This window comes from Acipenser ruthenus, chromosome 24 (assembly GCF_902713425.1).
Source record: "Acipenser ruthenus chromosome 24, fAciRut3.2 maternal haplotype, whole genome shotgun sequence".
NCBI lineage: Eukaryota > Metazoa > Chordata > Actinopteri > Acipenseriformes > Acipenseridae > Acipenser > Acipenser ruthenus.
This window is the reverse complement of record NC_081212.1, coordinates 5,782,961-5,798,590: the sequence shown is the minus strand read 5'-3', so window position 1 is coordinate 5,798,590 and position 15,630 is coordinate 5,782,961. Positions and strand designations below refer to the sequence as shown.

The 15,630-nt window shown below is 36.8% G+C and overlaps 2 protein-coding genes across 10 annotated transcripts; both read left to right on the top strand.

The window, feature by feature from the left end:
- Positions 1–100: 100 nt before the first annotated feature.
- Positions 101–2,900, top strand: LOC117963388 (phosphatidylinositol-glycan biosynthesis class W protein-like). Its single transcript, XM_034903354.2, has 2 exons — positions 101–215; positions 707–2,900. Exon 2 carries the CDS (start codon positions 718–720, stop codon positions 2,227–2,229), a length of 1,512 nt encoding a protein of 503 aa, XP_034759245.2. The 5' UTR covers positions 101–215; positions 707–717; the 3' UTR covers positions 2,230–2,900.
- A 1,030-nt stretch (positions 2,901–3,930) lies between these two features.
- LOC117963387 (gametogenetin-binding protein 2-like) lies at positions 3,931–14,641 on the top strand. 9 transcript variants are annotated; one of them, XM_058998189.1, is made up of 16 exons: positions 3,931–4,103; positions 4,961–5,078; positions 6,240–6,320; positions 6,589–6,842; positions 6,993–7,091; positions 7,304–7,411; positions 7,669–7,782; positions 8,385–8,594; positions 9,291–9,341; positions 9,671–9,845; positions 9,935–10,123; positions 10,420–10,567; positions 10,666–10,791; positions 13,176–13,327; positions 13,513–13,764; positions 13,977–14,641. In XM_058998189.1, the coding sequence occupies exons 2-16, from the start codon at positions 4,986–4,988 to the stop codon at positions 14,181–14,183; spliced, it is 2,259 nt and encodes a 752-aa protein (XP_058854172.1). In that variant the 5' UTR covers positions 3,931–4,103; positions 4,961–4,985; the 3' UTR covers positions 14,184–14,641. The 9 variants fall into 9 exon arrangements, with proteins under 9 accessions (XP_058854172.1, XP_058854171.1, XP_058854173.1 ...); XM_058998188.1 differs by having other exon boundaries at positions 4,958–5,078; XM_058998190.1 differs by lacking the exon at positions 3,931–4,103 and adding an exon at positions 4,159–4,305 and having other exon boundaries at positions 4,958–5,078; positions 8,385–8,588.
- Positions 14,642–15,630: the final 989 nt, after the last annotated feature.

Genomic DNA, 15,630 nt, shown 5'->3' with positions numbered 1-15,630 from the left:
CAACTCTCTGCGTTATTATTCCGCCATGACTTGTTAAAGCTATATCATATTCTCAGCTAGTCAGTCAGTCTCGCCCTTCCAGTCGTGGAATTTCAGTGAAGCCAATCTCTCCTCAAACTCAGCCCGGTTTCCAGGTTCTGTGATAAACGTCACCGTATTCCAGCACGTCCCTCTGACGTTTTACACCTGCTTCGTTACCAAACGCGGAAGTGAAGGTAAATACAGGTTTTGCAAGCTAAAACGCCTTTTTAAAGCAATTTCAAATGAGTGATTTGCATGTTTTTGAAAAATCTTTTCATCGTTTGCCGTAATGCAGTGTAGTGTTTTGTGTTTGAGGAGTTGGTAGTACTATTTGTTCTCTGTTTTGTATTTTCGAGTAAAAATGGTTCGACGTTGTGCGTCAATGACACGGACTTAAATTATTAAGGACAGACAATACCATAATAACAGGAGCTGCTTATACGGTTCCATTACATGTTTCTTTCTAAGGCAGAAAATGAAATGCTGTTAGTCAAATGAACTGCCTTGTACATGAGAACACCACTATTATGTCTGTCTCTCTATCTGTCTGTCTATCTAGCTACCTATAGGTAGATAGATAGATAGATAGATATGCAATGGGACTCGTATTCCCATTCCTAATACTGTATTGGATGACATTTTATACATTCAATTAATTATTTATTACATGTTTATTTCATTTCAGTTTGAAGCAAAATGCATGACAAAGACCTGAAGGAAGCATTCGTCAGTAACCTGAATGGGACCAGCTTGGGCGAGATATCACTGGGTTCAGTACTCGCACCACTATGCCTAATCAGCAGAGGACTGGTATTGATTTTGTACTTCCTAGGAAAGGGGGTGTACCCCTTTTCCTGGAAGGTTCATCTGTTTCTTGACTTCACTATGGTGGTGGTGCCTCTTGTTTTGTCCTGTACTGTACTAAGTGACGTCCTTCTCCTGGTAATTCTGGGTTTAGCTGTCATTGATGTCAGCATGGTGTTCCAAATATACCATAAGAGGAAGCACACTATCCCAGTGCAGTTTCATCAAACTCTAAAGACTTTTCTGGAAACCAGGTTAGAGACCAAATGTACCCCTTTTGTGACAGTGTTCCGTGTGCTTGTCAATGTGAAAACAGCAATTAGCATTCTGGCTGTAGACTTTGCAATATTTCCAAGACGTTATGCAAAAACAGAAACCTATGGGACTGGAGTCATGGACTTCGGCGTAGGATCCTTCATCTTGGCTAACTCACTTGTCAGTCCCGAAGCAAGGCAAAAGCAAGCTTCAGCTTCTAAATTCAGTCACGTGACCAAACAGTTGCTCTCGGTTTGGCCGCTGGTTGTGCTTGGAATGGTGCGACTAATCAGCGTCAAAGCTCTGGGCTACCACGAGCATGTCTCAGAGTATGGGGTGCATTGGAATTTCTTTTTCACCCTGGCAATAGTGAGGGTGGTAGCCTCACTGCTTTTAACATTCTTCCCAGCCAATAAGTCGTGGATTGTGTCACTTGCAATTGGTGCAATTTATCAAACAACGCTTGAGATGACAGAGCTCAAATCATTTATTTTGCATGGAAGCGACAGAACAGGTGGATTTTTAAGTGCCAATAGAGAAGGGGTGTTCTCTGTCATTGGGTACGTGGCCATCTACATGGCTGGAGTGCAGGTGGGTTTATATGTGATGGAGAAAAGAGCTTTGGTGAAGGACTGGATCAAAGCAATATTGTGGCTTCTGTTGGCAAGTTTTGGATTATGGACACTTCTTCATGTTTGCCAGTCATTCGTTGAACCAGTGTCTCGTAGAATGGCAAATCTTTCTTATTTGCTATGGACAATGGCCCAGTCCCTGTATTTCTTATGTTGTTTAATCACTGCTGATCTTGTTTTAGTATTTTCAAAAGTGTTATCCAAATGTTCTCCAGTGTCGTCCTCTTGGATTATTGCTCAAGAGACAACTACGCAAGACCCAAATACTGGCACCCCCTTGGATGAAGATAAAACCACAAAAAAGATTGACGATCTTTGTCTTATTCAAGCTGTAAACCGAAATCAGTTATTGTTTTTCATGCTGTCGAATGTTATGACTGGGTTAACAAATGTGATGCTTGATACTGTTAATAGCAGCCCTTGGTTTTCAGTTTGTGTCCTTGTGTCTTACATGTTTGCTAATTGTTCTGTCATTTATATTTTGCATATCAAAAAAATGACTTTGAAATTCTGGTAATTTGACCATATTGCAAAAATGCAAGATGCATCAGTTATCAGATGGTTAGGGTTAAATAGCTGGAGGACCATTGTCACTTCCTCCTTCCATCATCGTGATTACTATTCTTCAACTTTGAACTTGGTTTGTAATATTTTGTAAAGGCATTTTTGCAACATTATAAATCATGAAAAATTGTTGAATGTTCACTACTGGAAAAAGCATTGCTGAAGCTTGAATAAATACATTATTCAATGGAGCAATTTTGCAATTTATTTATTTATTTTTTGGTCGGTGCATGTACCATATCAATTGTATCTTACTTATTATTGTTAAATTGTAGCCCATAAACGTTTACCAATATGATAACATTTCTCTCAGAAATAACAGGACCAGCATATACATTAGATAAATCTAATGCAACAACAATGCATGCAGTTAAGTGCACATTATTTTGATCAAATTATGCCATTACCTGTACTGTATTTTGTATTAAAGGTTGTTTTTATTAGTAATATAACCCAGTTGAATAACTGTGCTTTAAATGTATTGTTTATTAGTGCTGTGCCTGCAAATAAAGACTTGGAACTTTAAAAACTGAAACAAATCAAAAACAGTTTGAATACATTTATTTACTGCAAAATGTCCTTTGCATAAAAGTGAAGAATATTGGTCTTTTTAGGGATATGTGTGGCTAAAACAGCTAATCAAAATTGCTTTAATGAATGAACATACCTTCAATTATTTCATCAGCCACAGCAAGCGGAGCACTGCAAGGGAGACCGTGAATACTGCAGTCAAACCAAGGTTACCAGACGTCCCAGTTTTCATTTTTTGTCCCAGTCGGAAACAATAATAATTTGTCCTGGTTCTACTGTTGAATTCACATTTATTTTTAAAGTACAAAACTGTACCAGTGTGCTCACCATAATAATTAACAGCAGAGTCATTTATTAGGTTGTGTTTTAGCGCAATTCAAAACTAAAATCTTATGGATTATTTGTTTAATAATTAATATTCTGTTTGACTTTCCGGACCCTGCTTTTTTTATTTTTTCCCAATTGGTCTTGATTAACACAGTCATTCGTATAATTGATCTTCTAGTGTGTGTGTGTGTGTGTGTGTCTATATATATATATATATATATATATATATATATATATATATATATATATATATATATATATATATATATATATATATAATGATATGCAATAAATACACTCAGTTTAACTTAATTATGAAACGTGCTTAAAAACACTGCATCCACATTCAGTTGCATTATACTCAAATTATACCATAATTCAGTCTGAAAGGTCTGATATGATGATCAAATTTTGCAGAACATTGGTGACAATTCAAGGAAATTTTTGTGTTCGAAATGTAGTCTATAACAACCAGATTGACGTGATCATTTTCTGCATTTTTAATGACCCTAATAAAAACTATTCGAGGTATATTATGCTCTAGCGACTGTAGCAGGGACATGGGTGCCCCTGTTTGATTAGTCTAATCTAATATCCATTAATATTACAAAACAGTGCACACTTTCTAAAGGTTAAGGCACAGTCAGATCACTGAAGTCGTGCTTTATGCCTTTATTAAACATCCCCAGTCAGTTTTTTTCTTGGGACGTGCAGTTCTGCACACCATATACTGTGATGCGGTACTAAGAAATCTTGAATTTCCCCGCGCGCCCCTCCCCATACAACGTCACATTCGCGCAGCCAGAACTACTTCCCTGCAACGTTCGTCGGGAGGGGTCAAAGGTTGCCTTCAGATCCCATCGCCACGTAACAGTCACTGTATTTTGTGTTAATTGTTTGTATATTAAGTGTATTTATTGTAAAACGACGATTGGAAAAATCTGTCAGGAACTCTTCAGTGAATATCAGGTGATTGTATTATGCTTCTTCTTGTCTGTTGGGATAACTTGTTTGGATAAGACAGAATAGTTCATTGTTGGCGGAGAGACATCACAGTATTACGGCTCCTTTCTGACGATTCCATTTTTGTTTGAATTTTCTCTCGCTCTGTGTTGAGGGGAAAGCTGGACGACAACAAAACAAATAGAAATATACTTTGTCTAAATTACAGGTAGTGTTTAATGTCTAAAACCTATTTTGAGATGTTTTTATGTAACTTGGTGTTTGGGAAACTGATAAACCAGTTTGAGTCAGTTCTTCTTGTGCGTGTCTCGCAATAAGAAGGTGGAAAATGTAACCAGTGTTTATTATGTTTTGGATAAATATGTTTTGGTTTACTTATGGAATAACCGTGTTATTCCTGTGCGGTGACGTTGTTGCATTTGTAGATTTCAATCTGACTTTTTCGTTAAGATTATTTTAAAATACCCTTATTAGCGTACATATACCACGACTAGCTGTGTACATTCAACTATACATAATTTTATGCACTAAAAAGAGTATATTTAAAATAAGTATTTGAGGTCGAAGTGGTATGTTCTAGCATAGCAGCAATCTTATGTTGTCCTATAAAATTTCGAAATTAACCATTGCTCCTAATCAACACATTGTGTCTTGCAGTTTATATTATAGCATTGGTGGATGACGTTTGTGGTTATTTCTTAATAATGCATCTTATAAAAACCAATTTGAGTAAAATAATACCAGTTACCTAGGCCTGTCTGTTTGTGTGTGTGTGTGTGTGTGGTGAAACTGGTTTTTGTGAAACCGTGAGTGTGTTATTGAAGTTTCTCGGCATCTCTCCCCCTGTTTGTTACTGGCAGTAGTACAGCAGGAGTTCTAGAAGAAGATATGGCGCGTCTGGTTGCTGTTTGCAGGGACGGGGAAGAAGATTTTCCCTTCGCCGAACGCCAGATCCCTCTCTACATCGATGACACTCTCACAGTGAGCCTCTTAAGATTATTTCTTAACTGAATTTGTATAACTTTACCGATTTCATGCCGTTTTGTGGTACGTATTTGGATATTGTAAACAGGAAACAAATATACAGGGGTTTGCTGGTGGTAAATCTGCAAAGCTAGGCCTCTCCCCGGTCAACAGGCCACATTAACAAGTTTATTAAAAACTGTCGATCTGCTTCGAGAAAAAGAGACAAAATGATGCTGTCGGTTTAATAAAAGGATGTTTTCTCATTGTGTAGTTTTTTTCCCCTCGCCAGTTATGGAATTGCTTTAGAAAGGCGCAGTTCCTGATTTGGGCCTTGTCTGAAATCAAAAGTACATTTTCGTTGGAAATATTAATGGTATCTTTCGCTGTTTGAAATGTATTTTGATGGTTAGTTTGTTGTAAAGTACTTTAGTTATGCAAGCTTCATAATACTTTGAAATGTGAAACAACTGTATCACAGTAGTACGTAATTTTTGGCTTTGTTATGAATCCTTATTATGAATGTCTTTTTAATTCTGGTACTTAAGCAGGCTTTTTTATATATTCATTTTGTCATTTGTTTTATTTGTCATAGATAGCAATTAGTCAGTTATGTTTTTTTTAAGCATTATATTAATTTTTGCACTATAGCTAATCAAATAAATTGTCATTCACCAATTTAGTAAATTGTAAATGCAAGACTGAAATAAGATTCCAAAAACTGTATACATCGTCCTATGAAATGTCTAATGGCATCCTGCCTCAAACAGTGACAGAATGATCTTTTCTACAAATTGGCATTGCTCATGTAGACTATAGTGTGACATGATTCTTTCCTGCATTGCTTGTGTTTTTCGTTATTTGGTGCAGATGACACTAAACTTCATTCATCAGAAAGCAAGTTATATTGATACCCTCCTGTTATACCTGAAAATCCCAGATTTCTAAAAAGAAAAGCTCACATCCACTAATACCGATGTAAACATCTTTGAAAATGTATACATCTGTGTGTTGGCAGTGCATCTTATGTTTCTGCATGCTTAGGGCAATGAACAAACCCCGGCATCAGAATAAAACCATATAGTATGTAAGCACTGATTTGTGAGTGGATAGGAATAGTAGTGTTTTGATGAGTTTATTCTGTATCTGTTTATGGCATGCAATGCTTATGTCTTTCAGATGGTTATGGAGTTTTCAGATAACATGTTAAACCTTGAAGGTCATCAGATTAACAGTGCACAGATGAAACAGTTTGTACAGGTATGAAATATTTAGAGGTTTTAATATTCCCTAACCATATACTACACATTTTAATTAACACAATTTTATAAATGGATGTAGTAATGTGTGAACATTTTGCAGCACCTGAATAGAAGCTTAGTCGTGTATATTAAAAAACAAAAAAAATTGCCCAAATTGTTTCTATGGACTTGTGCCTGCACATCTTTGAAAATCACTAACTGGCTTATGTGAAAAATTAAAGCATACTCTTTCATTGTTTGACACTTCCTAATGTTTTTTATTACAGTATCACAGTATGCTTAAGCAGCAGGATCTCAACATTGCCATGATGGTTACATCCCGTGAAGTCTTCAATGCACTTTCACAGCTTGTCCCATGTGTTGGATGCCGGCGCAGTGTTGAACGCCTGTTCTCCCAGCTTGTAGAATCAGGAAACCCAGCTTTAGAGCCCCTTACAGTCGGATCCACAGGTGTCCTCTCAGTAACTCGAACTTGTATGGCAGATGCAAAAAAACTTTACACCTTGTTTTATGTGCATGGGTAAGTGTTGTGTTTTTTTTTTTTTTTTTTTAATGACAGTGAACTTAATTCAGCACTTTAAAGCAGTGTTTGTACACTTTTCCTAGTTTATTCTTTTTGGAAACTGCTTTGTTTATCAACAGTTTTTTCCCTTCATGTTTTGTTTTACAGGTCAAAGTTAAATGACATGATTGATGCAATTCCTAAAAGTAAAAAGAACAAACGTTGTCAGTTGCACTCTCTGGATACACACAAACCCAAGCCTTTAGGGTAAATGAATCATTTCTATTACAAATCTACCAACTTTATTGAACCTGTCTTAGAGTACAGTTAGGCTGTGTTGTTCAATATAGAACTTTGTTTTTAAAAGTGGTCTGTTGCCATGGACTTTGTTTGTGACATTGAGGAGATTTGCAACCACAGATTTGTTAGATTCTGTTTAAAAAATCGTTGTCGGCTTATATAATTTTCTTAAACTGCAGAGAAGGAAATACAGAGAAAGTTATAGATAAGAAAATCTGTGGAAGAGGCAAGAAAGAAGTCAGATGTAGCATCTTTTATCACTTTGGACCTTTTCAGACCCCCAGCAGGTAACAGGAAAGAGTATTCAGTGTAGAGTGTATTGGATGAATTTTAAGGTTACTTAAATGATCCACTTTTTATCACAAGAAACCTGTTCAGTAAAAATCTCTCGGCTGCCTGTAATGTCCAAACCAATTAATTATGTCTTATTATGTAGTATTTCATAAGTTATAAAAAAATTTAAAAAATGTATTAAGCAATGTTTAATACAGGAAATATTACTTTTGACACTAAACCTTTGACATTTGAACTGTTTACTTCACAGTGGCTGCTGGATGGATGTGTGGGAGCTCATGTCGCAGGAATGCAGAGATGAAGTTGTTTTAATTGACTCGACTTGTCTTTTAGAAACTTTAGAAACCTATTTGAGGAAACATCGGTAAGATAACGTACAACATTTCAACTTTAAACTGTCAGATATAATTGGGGCTGTATTTTTTTGCGGTAGAAAATGTCTTATTTCACGGCATTTCATGGTCTAAAAACAGATTTCAAGATTAAGCGATATTTTAAGCAGAAAAAAAACCCTCATGTTAAAAATTTATCATTTTCAAGTTATTATACAACAGATATTCCTAAGTTTAAGTACTTATCTGAAACGGTACATACTAAATTGTAGACTATTGTTTGTCCACCTTTTAACCCCTTCAGTGCTAGGGGACTACAGTGTACGTCCTCACATATTTTGCAGTGTCACGCAGTCTGAGTAACCGCTGGCTTCACAAATTGTACGGAGTGTGTGGGAGGGTTTAATCTCTCAATACATGAATGAGGTATCGGTTACATCATTTAAGCAGTGGATGATTGATGTCTAAACTGGCCTATAGGATTTCTCTTGTGTTTTTCACTCTTAAGTCCAGGAAGTCCAGTCATACTAGTTTGTAAATGTTATTTTAGAAAGATGTTAGAAGTCTGGAGTTTCATGATTTGAGTAAAGTATGTTTAGTACCGATTTTAATTACTCTTGTTTTACTTCTGCAGATTTTGCACAGACTGCAAAAACAAAGTACTGAGAGCGTATAATATTCTCATTGGAGAACTGGATTGTAGCAAGGAGAAAGGCTACTGTGCAGCTCTCTATGAAGGACTGCGCTGCTGCCCACATGAGCGACACATCCATGTCTGTTGTGAAACAGACTTTATTGCACATCTTTTGGGACGAGCTGAGCCTGAGTTTGCTGGAGGGTATGAGTATGTATTTTGCTAGAGTGGGCTATCTAGCGCTTTTTTTTTTGTCAGTTGCTTTTATACATTTGTGTGTTCCAATATGATAAATTATGAGTTGTCCTTTATGCTGAATACTGTATATGTTTTTGCTGTGTGGCGATTGGTTATACAGTTTTATATTAAAGATCATATGCCTCAATATACACGAGAAATGCCAAACAATTAAATAGTATATATTTAAATATCTCAGTCCCAACCAAATGTGTTCTCTACAACTGGTATGTCTTTTCAGTCACCTTGTTTCACATTTCTTTTTTATTTTACTGATGGAGATGGGTAGGCTTGTGCTGCATTAGATCCGTGTTGCTGGCGTAAGGGGTGGGGGGAGTTCGCGATCCCTGCTGGGCACAATGGTTAGCTGTTAGCCAGGTATTTGAAACACAGGAGTTTGCCGCAGTTGAACTTCCTTTTTTCTGTTTTATATCTTTCTAATAAAGTAAAAAACAAATGCCACAATTTGTCAACTGAATAGTGCTGGGATCAGTGCTGTTTACTGTTTTATGGGTAGCCATGCAAATTTTGTATGTCATTTTACAGTTTCCACTTCTGATTTGAAATTTCTTTGACTGAAGGGACATTAACAGTTGTTTTTTGTAAATCTATTTTAAAAAACCAAAAAAAAATAAACTGGTTGCCATAAAATGTACATAATTCTGTTAGACAGGTGTTTGGGACTGGGATGTGTTTGGGATGTGATTGCATCGATTCCAGGTAAGCCATGAACAACAACGCATATGATCTTTAAAATGTTACCTGCTTCTGGCATGTATTCGGCTGAATGCGATTGCTTTATAAAAATAAAACATTTTCACTGGTTACCATATTTTAATTGAGTTCCATCACTAAATCTGTTTGTCTGGCTCAAGACTCTGGGCACGTCTTTTATATATTAAAACTTCCATTAACATCCTTAGATTGTACTACCTTGTAAAAAGCTGTTCTGTTACAAGGTGTTTTGAATGTAAAGTGTAATTATGGATTTGACTTTTCATTCAACTTTGATTTGAATGATGTAGAACTGATGTGTTCTCTTCATCTAGGCGCAGAGAAAGGCATGCAAAGACAATTGATATTGCCCAAGAAGAAGTTTTAACCTGTCTTGGAATTCACTTGTATGAGCGTCTGCATCGTATCTGGCAAAAACTTAGAGCCGAGGAACAGACTTGGCAAATGCTTTTTTACCTTGGTGTTGATGCATTACGCAAGAGTTTTGAGGTAGGTATATCATTAACTGTTAACTTTGCAGAATTAAGTTTTATAAGCCATTCACCATTAAAAGATGCCTCTTTATTTAAACAATTTAGATGGCGGTAGAAAAGGTGCAAGGAATCAGTCGTCTGGAACAACTGTGTGAGGAGCTCTCTGAAGAAGAGAGGGTGCGAGAACTGAAACAGGAAAAGAAGCGACAAAAGCGCAAGAATAGACGCAAAAACAAATGTGGCTTTGACATACCTGGACAAGATACAGAAGAAAAGGAGGAAAACAAAGACCAGGTAGCAATCTACACTACCTAAACAGACCTAAACAAACAGAAAATAGATTGTTGGAAACTGTTGATTCATGTATGTATACATATCTTGGTGTGCAACAGATCATATACTAGTAAGGTTATGGTGTAAAGCACGTCTATTCGATCAAGTAATCTTAGTTATTGGTCTATTTTAAAACTGAAATGAATTTTTCAGCTTTTCAATTTTGTCTGTATCCAATTATAAGACTGTATATAAAGAAAAGATGACTTCTGATTCTCCTACCTGTTAACAGTTCTGTGACTTTTTTTTTCTTTTAGGGTTCACCTGAGACACTAGAAAGTAGCTGTACAGCCTGCGGCAGCACAGAAGAAACAAGCGGTTGTGTTGAAGTAATTGTGACAAACGAAAGCACCTCTTGCTGTTGCCCTGGCAGTGCAATACTGGGTTCACCTAAAACAAAGAAAGGTATTTTTTTTGTTTTATTTTTACTGTCTATTGAAACTTTGCAGAGTAAATGCCCAATGGCTGGTTATTTTATTATTTTTTAAAATCTACTTCTATAGGTTTATTGCCACATTGTAACGGAAGTGACTGTGGTTACTCCTCAAGCATGGAGGGCAGTGAAACTGGGTCCCGGGAGGGCTCTGATGTAGCTTGTACTGAAGGGATCTGCAACCACGATGAAGCAGGTGTGTTGAAGTTCTGTACATTTTAAATAAGTATTGTATATAAATTAGAAAACCATCCCTGAAGTTACAGTAGAAGGTGAAATCTGAACTAGTTGGGAGTGACCAGTAAGGATTTGTAATAAGCTTGGATTTTGGAACATGGATATTACGCTTGCTGCCTTTTGTAGTTTGTTTAAATGAGAGCATGTCCAATATGTATGTATATACAGACGTGCTCAAATTTGTTGGTACCCTTACAGCTCATTGAAATAATGCTTCATTCCTCCTGAAAAGTGATGAAATTAAAAGCTATTTTATCATGTATACTTGCATGCCTTTGGTATGTCATAGAATAAAGCAAAGAAGCTGTGAAAAGAGATTAATTATTGCTTATTCTACAAAGATATTCTAAAATGGCCTGGACACATTTGTTGGTACCCCTTAGAAAAGATAATAAATAATTTAATTATAGTGATATTTCAAACTAATTAGTTTCTTTAATTGGTATCACACATGTCTCCAATCTTGTAATCAGTCATTCAGCCTATTTAAATGGAGAAAAGTAGTCACTGTGCTGTTTGGTATCATTGTGTGCACCACACTGAACATGGACCAGAGAAAGCAAAGGAGAGAGTTGTCTGAGGAGATCAGAAAGAAAATAATAGACAAGCATGGTAAAGGTAAAGGCTACAAGACCATCTCCAAGCAGCTTGATGTTCCTGTGACAACAGTTGCAAATATTAAGAAGTTTAAGGTCCATGGAACTGTAGCCAACCTCCCTGGGCGCGGCCGCAAGAGGAAAATCGACCCCAGATTGAACAGAAGGATAGTGCGACTGGTAGAAAAAGAACCAAGGATAACTGCCAAAGAGATACAAGCTGAACTCCAAGGTGAAGCTACGTCAGTTTCTGATCGCACCATCCGTCGCTTTTTGAGCGAAAGTGGGCTCCATGGAAGAAGACCCAGGAGGACTCCACTTTTGAAAGAAAAACATAAAGCCAGACTGGAATTTGCTAAAATGCATATTGACAAGCCACAATCCTTCTGGGAGAATGTCCTTTGGACAGATGAGTCAAAACTGGAGCTTTTTGGCAAGTCACATCAGCTCTATGTTCACAGACGAAAAAATGAAGCTTTCAAAGAAAAGAACACCATACCTACAGTGAAACATGGAGGAGGCTCGGTTATGTTTTGGGGCTGCTTTGCTGCGCCTGGCACAGGGTGCCTTGAATCTGTGCAGGGCACAATGAAATCTCAAGACTATCAAGGCATTCTGGAGCGAAACGTACTGCCCAGTGTCAGAAAGCTCTGTCTCAGTCGCAGGTCATGGGTCCTCCAACAGGATAATGACCCAAAACACACAGCTCTAAAAGCACCCAAGAATGGATAAGAACAAAACATTGGACTATTCTGAAGTGGCCTTCTATGAGTCCTGATCTGAATCCTATCGAACATCTATGGAAAGAGCTGAAACTTGCAGTCTGGAGAAGGCACCCATCAAACCTGAGACAGCTGGAGCAGTTTGCTCAGGAAGAGTGGGCCAAACTACCTGTTAACAGGTGCAGAAGTCTCATTGAGAGCTACAGAAAACGTTTGATAGCAGCGATTGCCTCTAAAGGTTGTGCAACAAAATATTAGGTTAGCGGTCCCATCATTTTTGTCCATGCCATTTTCATTTGTTTTATTATTTACAATATTATGTTGAATAAAAAATCAAAAGCAAAGTCTGATTTCTATTAAATATGGAATAAACAATGGTGGATGCTAGTTACTTTTGTCAGTTTCAAGTTATTTCAGAGAATTGTGCATTCTTCGTTTTTTGTGGAGGGGTACCAACAAATTTGAGCACGTCTGTAAGTATGTGTAATATAAATAATGGTAAACTGGCAAGCCAAATTAAGAGTTTGATGGCTTGAGAAATCTTGCATCTTTGTCTGCTTGAGCGTCCCAGGTGGAGGATCATTAAACCAATTGCTGAGGAGACATCTGAATAGATTTCCAGATTTGGCTACATTGTTTCACTGCCATTTCCTTAAGAGTTATTTAGAAGACTCCAAAAAACTTTCAGGTTCACAGTCCAATGTATACCAAGCCCTTTACAAATGTGTGACATTAAGATGTTTGCTATTCTACTGTATTTGGGTTTCCTCAGTAGTCGTAGTAGTAGTAGTTGTTGTTTAAGTAAAATGTGAGAAAGTAACTTGGCAACTTCATCACAGACTTACTTAATTATAAAAAGCTGTCAAATGTTTCATTTTGTATAATTGAATAATTTCAGCAACTTTAAGGTGCAAAAGCTGATTTTAGCTGTTAACTTTTTGAGCTTTACTTTTTTCCAAGAATATTTTGCTAGTTTTAAAACGTGTTTCTACTTTATTTACATTTATGTATTCCTTTTCGACAAGATGACTCCTGTGTTCATCGTTGTGTTGAGGATAAAGAGGAGGATGGGGTTGACAGCTGTGTCGAATGCTGGGCCAATTCGGAAGAGAACACAAAGGGCAAAAATAAAAAGAAGAAAAAGAAAAATAAAGGTTCAGCATGTGGTAATGATCATGTAAGTGCAGAGTAGGAACACCCATTGTAATAGACATTGAAATAGCTGTTTGTTTCTGAAAACTAGGCTTACATTGAACAAGTGTAATTTTATTTTAATTGCACAATTAACATAAGGGGCCAAACCATTGGTACTGATGTTTCATGATAAACGCACACTAGCTTTGAATTTTCGGTTCTTTTCAGTGTCACAAACTGGGAGGCTGTATTGCGGATGCAAGCAGAAGAGATACTTCCGGGAACGAGCACAATGAAATGCACACCTGCCGAACCAAAGAAAGATGTGCTGATGCTTGTTGCAGCTCTTTTGCAAACGTTGTGCTACAGTTGCCTTGGGCAGAACGTAGAAAAGCACTGAGCCACTTCTGCGTGCTCACAGAAGCATCGTCATCCTGTCCTCGCTTGGACAGAGGCTCGAAGAGCTTGATGGAACTTCTTGTAAGTATATGCTGTGTTAAGTAGGACACACCTACCACATTTTTTTTTTTAAATCTCCATACCACAATTTAACCTGATTTATAAATATAATTATCTTAATGGGTAAGTTACTTAAATGTAGTTGCCATGGTTGATTTTAAAATGTACTTTCTTGTGTTTGTTTTTTTCTTTCCATCCTTTCATTGCTTTTGTTTCATTTGTTAATTTTATAGGATGAGTCTGAAGGCACTTCAGATGAAGAGAATTGTCTAACTCAAGATGAGATACAGTCATTTGTGGCAAACAACCAGTCTTTCTACAACAGAAGAGATCAGTATCGACTGTACCTGAAAGAGAGATTTACCAAGTACTGCCACTCAAATGAGCAGGAGAAACACGTTTGTAATGGTGGATGGTTGGCCACAGCTGGGGCGAACTAATGTTAAACAAAAGCAGACTTGTCTTTTTATGGAAACTCATAATGACCACTGCGCCTTTTCTCTCAGATTTAAGTACATTGGTGTCTTGTTCAATAATTTTGTTGAAAATAAATGTGATTTCCCTCCCTCCCCATCCCCCTTTATTTCTAATGTCTTTTTCAGGCTGGTGGTGGAGAGCACAATTAATTTGACCTTCAAACTATTACGTTTGGGTAGATGTGGTAGCCTGCCTTAAGCTTTATACTTTAAGTCATTTTTTCTGTTTTATTGTTTCTATGACTGTGACACACTTAAATTTAGTAGCAAAAGTTCAACCAATAAATGTGTACAGAAATGATCCAAATACAAGATTTTACAACAAAAAGACATCCATTTATAAAGAGATATGGAATGTGATATGTTAAAGCGCATTGTGCAAAATTTACAAAATAAAGAATATTTATTAATATGCATCAAAATTTGTGGCTTTTTATTAGACCTTTAATTACACCTAAAGTCTGTCTGAGTGGTTGTTTACTCTTAAGATGGGGCAAGAGTTTAAAATTGGAAGTCCTATATATAATGTAGTTACTTTACTATGCTGAATGAATTGGCATTTTACCATTTATGCTACTTGACTTTTTGTTACTGCTCTTTTTTTAAAGAAAAAAGTACACCGGTACAAAAACAATTCAGAAGGGTAGTCGGTACAACTCTATACAATTATCATTCTGCCAAAATGCAATAATTTAAGTATTCATTTTTTTTTTTTTTTTTGGTTTGTTTTTCTAAGGCGATGGTTATATGGTTCAGTGGTGGGCAGGGTGAGGTTTCACTAGAACATTGCCATCTAAATTATTCCATTCAAGGAAAAGCAGCTCCACAACATATTCCAGTAATTTACAGAAAGACACATTACTTCATACTGATCTTTGACACCTCCCAAGTCTGTTTTGAGATTTTTTTCAATGTGTAAAACCAGGATTGAAACTGGGCTAAGCTAGTGTTTGTGGAGACTAGGAATTGATCCACAAATAAATGATTTCCTTGGGTGTGTGTGTTCTACAACTTCAAAATTGGAAAACAAAGGAGACCGCACAACGTACTCTAATAACTTGTTTTCTTCTGTAGCATTGATTTGCAGTTTTGGTTGCGAAAAGGGAATTGGCTTGTGTCCATTAAGCTAAAAATACCGTTGAACAAACACTGCTTTCTGGAATGCTGAACTATGAAAGAAAGTAGCAAACTAACACACTACAGTATGTCATTCCTTTGAAGTACAGCGCTTGTAGGACGTTGCAGTTTTGCTAGCCACTAGATGGCAATATATAACCTCGAAAAGTGGGTTTAGTCTACAATTTTTTAATTAACATATAGCGTACTTACGTTTACTGTTTTGGGGTTTGAGATTCGGGGGAGACTTGGTATTCAAATCATTTTGGATTGTTGATATCGGTATTGTGCAGTA

Bases quoted from the DNA above. Each gene is read 5' to 3' on its own strand.
- LOC117963387 (XM_058998189.1), top strand. From the start codon at position 4,986: ATGGCGCGTCTGGTTGCTGTTTGCAGGGACGGGGAAGAAGATTTTCCC. The intron at 7,092-7,303 runs GTAAATGAATCA...CTTAAACTGCAG, and splicing joins CACAAACCCAAGCCTTTAGG to AGAAGGAAATACAGAGAAAG. The intron at 9,342-9,670 runs GTAAGCCATGAA...CTCTTCATCTAG, and splicing joins TGTGATTGCATCGATTCCAG to GCGCAGAGAAAGGCATGCAA.
- LOC117963388 (XM_034903354.2), top strand. From the start codon at position 718: ATGCATGACAAAGACCTGAAGGAAGCATTCGTCAGTAACCTGAATGGG.